The 6,326-nt window shown below is 63.0% G+C and overlaps 1 protein-coding gene across 1 annotated transcript in view; it reads right to left on the reverse strand.

Moving 5' to 3' along the window:
- Window positions 1-6,326, reverse strand: part of DLGAP2 (DLG associated protein 2) — a 246,057-nt gene that overhangs the window by 30,241 nt on the left and 209,490 nt on the right. The window contains exons 6-7 of the mRNA XM_011378432.2: window positions 5,022-5,169; window positions 22-189 (exon numbers count right to left, since the gene is read on the reverse strand). Of these exons, the coding sequence (XP_011376734.1) occupies window positions 22-189; window positions 5,022-5,169 (316 nt within the window). The remainder of the gene's footprint in view (window positions 1-21; window positions 190-5,021; window positions 5,170-6,326) is intronic.

Below are 6,326 nucleotides of genomic sequence, written 5' to 3' on the forward strand. Positions count from 1 at the left end.
GGACGGCGGCATCGTGATCACGCACTCGTCGTCTTGCGAGTAGCCGGCCTGGATGGCGCGCAGGTAGCTGTGGCTCCGCGTCCGGAAGCAGCCGGGGAGGCCCAGGGCGTCCATGGCCTGCACCTCCATCTCACTGAACACGGACTCACACACCGACTCCAGCTGCCCGTTCAGCTCCGCTTCACTCATCTGGAACGAGCAACGACACAGTGACGGTGAGGTCCGGCCGGGCCCCACGGCCACCTTCCGAGAGGAAGCACCGCCCGCCCACCGGCCACCCCCACGCCTGTTCCCAGCACAGCCGGTGTGAGGTCAGCTCGGGAAGCAGCTCGCTGGGTCATTCCTTACAAAACACTGACAAAGGATCACGGCTCTGGACAGTGGGGGGTGGGGGGTCTCAGGGATGCTCAGGGGCGCACACAGGGGCGTGACCCTGGTGGGCTGAAGGGCCTCTGGGGGGTCGATGGCCTGGGCAGGGGATACGCTTTTCCTGAGGTTCACAGGTGGTAACACGAGCTGAACGTGCAGGTGTTAGGTGGAATCTCGATAAAGTGAAACACGGCCCTGAGATGAGATCGAAGATAACGGGGCAGCAGAAAGGGCGCGAGCTGCGAGAATGGACAGTGGACACTGGGCAGATGTGGCTGTGCCAGAGGCCCAGGGGCCCAGGGGCCGGGGCAGAGGTCAGAGACGCAGGGGTCATGTGCCCAGTCTGGGTGGTGAGACTTCGATCACCGCTGTGCCTGGTGTTGATTCTGGTGTCCACCTCACGTGTGGCAGCGCGTGAGCCCCTGGGGGCTGCGGGGGAGACTGACGGGCACGGGCTGGGGCTCGTGGAGAGGTGACAGGGTATGAGGCCCACGGAGTCCCCGTGACGGCCTCCCCTCCCTCGGGACGATCTCCTTGTCCCATCCTGCCTGCCCTGGGGGCCGGGTCCAGAACCCAGGGTGATTGTCCACTGCAAACCGTGCGGACGCCCACGTCTGTCATGGCCTCACACATCCACCATGTCACCCGATTTCCTGAATGCCCTGGTCACGTTACAGATAAATAAGGGTCTCGTTCTGACCGGAGCAGAATCAGGTCAACCAATCTGATTCTTTGGTGGGGAGACAAAGCACGAGGCTCCTGCCCACCTTGAGCTGTGGACCTGCCCACGGACCTCGGCGCTGTCCCTGGGTCACCCGCACACTGCAGAAGCAGCTCCCTGCACTGGAAAACCCTGGGACCGCAGCCCAGCCGCCGCCCTAGAGGTGTCGGAGGAGGGCGCCGAGGGGTACCGGGAGGCAGGGCTGTCCCCCGAGGTTGCAGCTTGAGGAGGAGGGCAGAGAAGACCAGAGGCTCCGAGGTGTCCAGCGCAGGACAGAGCCGACCAACTCAGAGCAGACGCACCGTGACAGCCCAACGTCACGGCTACCTCAGGCCCCTCGTGAGGGAAACGCACCAGAAACTCTCATGAGGTTGAAACGCGACATTTTCCGGACTACAGATTTCTTTCAACCTAAGTTCCCCTTACGTGGAATTATATCAGAACTCCCTGATTGTTTCACGTCATTAATGCCAATGTTGCACATGAGACAACTGGAAAAGGCTGAACCCTGAGTGTGGTCACTCACACTGGCCAGCACCCGGGTGCAGGACGCGGTGGAAGCCGTCTGCGACGCCACCAGGCCACGATCACCCTCCACCGCACGAGGGGGAGCAGGGGCCACTGCGAGCAGCGCTCAAACGTCAGCCACGACCACTCGGCTCGGGCTGCTGGCCACGGAACCTCGTCAGGGAGGTTCCAGTTCTCAAAATGAACGTGACTCTTCCCCAAACAAAGCAAACGCAGGGGAGCAGGGTGCCCACTCGGCCTAGAAAGGCACCGGTGACCTGTTCTCCGAGGGCTGATTTGGTCACTGAGCTGGAGGGAGATCTGGAAAAGTGGCCACCATGCGACAGGAACTCAAACTGTGGCTCTGCACTGGACGTGCCCAGGAGGGCGCTGGGCTGGAGCAAAGCTCAGTGCAGTTTGATGCGTCCTACTCCGCTTTTGTGAACCATGAGCTCAGAAACACAGCCCCCTAGACCAGCGGTCCCCAGCCTTTGTGGCACCAGGGACCGGTGCTCCTACGAGACTCTAACGCCTGATGACCTGAGGCGGGGCTGAGGCGGCGATGCCGATGCTGGGGAGCGGCCGCGGATACAGACGAAGCTTCGCTCATGTGCCACTCCCCTCCCGCTGTGCGGCCCGGTTCCTAACAGGCCACGGACCGGTACTGGAATGCGGCCCAGGGGTCTGGGGACTCCTGGACTAGGGGATGGGGCACCACGGAACCGAAGCAGAGGTCAGGAAAATGGTAAGGGAGACAGGGTGGGCAGGGGACTGTCTTGTCTGTGGCAGAGAGCCCTCCGGTCATGACAGGTGACGTTTGCAGAGCAAGCACAGCAGGTGACGCTGGAGCCCTCGGACGCGGCTGGTGGAGGGTGCGAGATGCAGCAGCCTCCGTGGAAAACGCGATGGCAGCTCCTCGAAGCTTAGAAACAGAGTCACACACGCTCCAGCAAGGCCGCCATCTGGCTAAGGCCGCATCTGGCTATGTCCACAAGAGCCAGAAGTGGGACTCGTGAGCGGGCACCGTGGCCAGTGATGGGGACGACAGGAGTGCCCGTCCACGGAGGCACAGGCAAGCAGGGCTGAGGTGTCTGGACGACGGGGTGCCGGTCAGCCCTGAAGACGGAGGACGTCTGTGCCGGCTTCGACGTGCATGGACCGTGAGGCCCTGGTGCCGAGCGGAGGGAGCCAGCCATGGAAGGCCAGACGCGGCGAGCCCACCGACAGGAAAGGAGGCGGCGGGCGCAGGGCTGGGGGTCCGTGTTCAGTGACAACAGTGTCAGTGTGGACGGTGAAAACCATCTGGGACGGTGGTGGGGATGGTGGCCCAGCCGAGCAACCGCAGATGCCCGAGCTGTGCGCTGAAGGGTCAGACAGCACCACTCATGGTGCGTGCCCCACACCTGAGGGAAAGGACACCTGGCAGAGGGAGGCTGTGGTCACGCCCACACGCCCAGAGGGCCCAGACCAGGACAGCGGGGGACAGGGCGGAAGAACGGCTTCTCTGCAGCGAAGATGCAGCGGCCCCTGCAGGCCATTCCCAGCACTGCGCCCTCCTGCGCGTGGCCACAGCCAGGCGGGCACAACCACTGGACCGTGGGTGGACAGAAGCCAAGCCGAAGGAGAGACTGTCACGGCCACTGAGAACTCCGGAGGACGTGGCCAGGCTGAGCCTCGGGAGGGTGACAGGTGCCGCCCCAAGGACAATGACAGCAAGGACCAGGGTGTGAGCCTCACCCCCGCAGGTGCCCTCAGGCTCCCCCTCAGGCAGCCGCTCCAGGGACCCCGCTGGGGGCCTGCGAACTCCGGTTACGGCAGAGACGTCGGGTCAGAGTCACGGGGAAGCTGGCACGCACAGCGAAGGGAACGATCACTAGGGTCTGAGTGGTGACGAGAAACGTGTTCTAATTCCAGGGGAAAAGGAGCATGTCGGCGCCTCGGGGACGTGCCCTCCAGGGCAACCAGGTGCTCGTGCAGACGAAGCCAGTGGAAGCCTGCGGACGGGGCTGGATTTTGGACCCAGCTGCCACCTCACACCTGAAAAAGGCAGGACGTGTCCTCGCTGGCTCGTCTGGAGCGGGCTGAGCTGAGGAGTCTGTCCCAGGAGCAGTGGCACGTTCCGGCAGCTGGCAATCGTGCACCCTGAGCCCCTCAGCCCGGGACGCAGGCCCCCTGCGTGGGGCGTGGGGACGCGGCAAGGGAACAGAAGCCACTTGGTGCAGAGGGGACGGGCGGCGGGGCCACCTCCATGGGTCACCGCGGGCGTGGTCCTCACGCTGACCCAACCTGGTGTCACACACGTCCTGCTTTGAGACTCGGTTCCACTCTCACTGACGTGTCCTCCTGTGCTGCACCCCAGCGCCAGCCCAGTCTGGGACGGCTTGGTGACAGTGACCGAGACAGCCTTGCGGGCCTCTGTGAGCCATTGGCTGTGACCTGTCGTATGCTGGGTGGGGCAGAGCCCAGGGCAGGGCGCGGAGCGGGAGGTCCAGCCGTGTGGGCCCGTGGGACAGCTCCACACCCCCGGGAACCGGCACTCCCGTGGCCGGAGGCCATGTCACGTGTCACTCAGGGGTGGCAGCGACACTTGGTGCTGTCCAAGGGGCTGACGGACAGGCAAGCCCTGCCCTGAAAACGGTCACCTAGGAAGAAGAGGCCTGAGGAACTCAGGCTGTGACCAAGGACCGTGCGGCCCAAGTCGCCAGCAGACGGTTCTGGGGCGGTGGGTTCTCACGCGTCACGCACCCCGCCCTGGACGAGGAGCCTGGTCAGGTGGCTTGGGCATCTCCCCGGCCACGGCCCAGCGGAGCGGGTCCAGTGGGAGCCGCACACAGCACCTCCAAAGACGCGCGTTTAATCAGACGTGTAAGCCGAGCTTCTTGTCCTGCAGCACACGTGACCGGGGCCCCCTGCTGTTCGCTGCGGCCGCTCCCCATGCTGGGCCCGCTCGCCAGCCTCGCTGTGGGTGGCCAAAGCCTCCCTTCCTGTTCACGTGGGGACCCCAACCCCTGGGGGCTACACCACCACCCAGCCTGACGGACTCGGTCCTCGGGCAACACAGCCCCCAGCATTCCCAACTCTTCCTACTGGACGCGCGAGGCTCAGCTTGGGAACGTAACTCAGAGCCACCGTCGTCAGTGCCTGGTCCCCAGAGATGGCCCCTGGCCCTGTTTTATTGGGGAATCCCCCTGGGAAGAGCAGGCGGTCTGAGCTGAACCAGCGAGGAGGCCGAGAGGCCAGCCGGTCACTTGGGGGAGCGAGGGAGGATCACGTGGCAGACATGTTGGAACAACCTCCGCTCACCCAGCTCCGGGCTCACGACCAGGTAACTCCCCGAGACGTGCGGGCCCCGTGCCTGGCAGGGATGTGGTGGGACAGCGTGGGCTGGGGGCTGGGCCCGGGGCAGAGGGACGGGCAGCCCCACCTGGCTCACGCAGCTGGCCTGGCTCAGCGTGCTCACGGCTCTCATGTAGCTCTGGTTTCGGGACCGGAACTTCGGGGAGTTGTAGTGGGCAGAGGGGTCCAGGCTGTGGCCGGCAGGCCCGTCACTTGCAGCTTGCAGGTAGCTCTGGCTGGAAGAGAAAGAACGGGGAAGGTGGTCGTGAGCGTCCCCCGGGGCAGCGAGTGACGGCCGTCGGCTGGCGCCTGCCTCTCGGCAGATGCCTCTGTGCCTGTGCACGCTTCCGAGGTTCACACTTACAGGTGTGAGCTTCATCAAAAGTGACAGCGAGGCCACCTGCAAAATTGCTTTGAACCCTGACATGTTCTGGCCAGGCAGGAAATTAGGACCGTCCCACACTGTTAGGAAGAGCTGACGGCACCAGTCATGGCGCAGCCTGGCGGGGGACTTGGCTCGGACCAGAGCCAGAAGCCTCTGGTGGGTCTCGCCGCAGCCACGCGAGCTTCCCGCGGCTGACAGGCCCAGCAAGGCAGAAGGACAGATAAAAGGCTTTCCTGTGGCTTTAACTTAGATTATGTAACGTGGGCAGAAAGAGCAGACTACGAAAGTAAACGCGTTTTATTATCATAATGATTGTTTTCTCCCAAACTCCCTTAAAAACGTCTTTTCTCTGGTCTCCCTTCCTGCCATTCTGTGGAATGCTGAGCGTCCGGCGGAGCGTGCGGGTGCCGGCGGGAGAGCCCCCGGCACACTGAGCCCCTTCCGCCGCGAGGCCCGCCGGCCGTCTCCCCCCAGTGGAGCGTGCCATCGCACGGGCCTGGAGCTGAAAGCGTGCGAGGGGACGAGGCTGTGAAGTCTGACGCCACGTCGGCCAGTGGAAGAACATTCCTCGCTTCCCAAAGTGAACTCTTGATGTGATTCGTTGGTCCTGCGGCTCCCTTTCTTTAAGAATGGGACCGCAGAGAGGAAAACAGGCCTCGATTACACGTTCTGACTCAGTAAAGCCCATTTATTATAAAGTCGCTTTTCCTGCTAAAACCAACAAATACATTTTGTGTGTTAACAGAACATGACCTACGTTATAATAGCTTCTGCTTTAAAGCCAGGTGCTTCCCAGCTCCCACCCACGAGTTAGGGGGGTGGGGTCGGCCCCCGACTCACGTTTAACAGACGTTCTAGACACTGCTGCTGAGGGTGCCTGTGGACTGGACACGGAGAATTGCAGGTCGACCTGCACTGAGGGACCTTTCAGAAAATCTGGTTTTTATCCGTTTCACCCACAAACGACGACGAGCACACCTGCGAACCAGGCTTGCCTAATTTCCTGCC

The sequence above is a fragment of the Pteropus vampyrus genome, unplaced genomic scaffold (assembly GCF_000151845.1).
Source record: "Pteropus vampyrus isolate Shadow unplaced genomic scaffold, Pvam_2.0 Scaffold338, whole genome shotgun sequence".
In the NCBI taxonomy this organism is placed as follows: domain Eukaryota; kingdom Metazoa; phylum Chordata; class Mammalia; order Chiroptera; family Pteropodidae; genus Pteropus; species Pteropus vampyrus.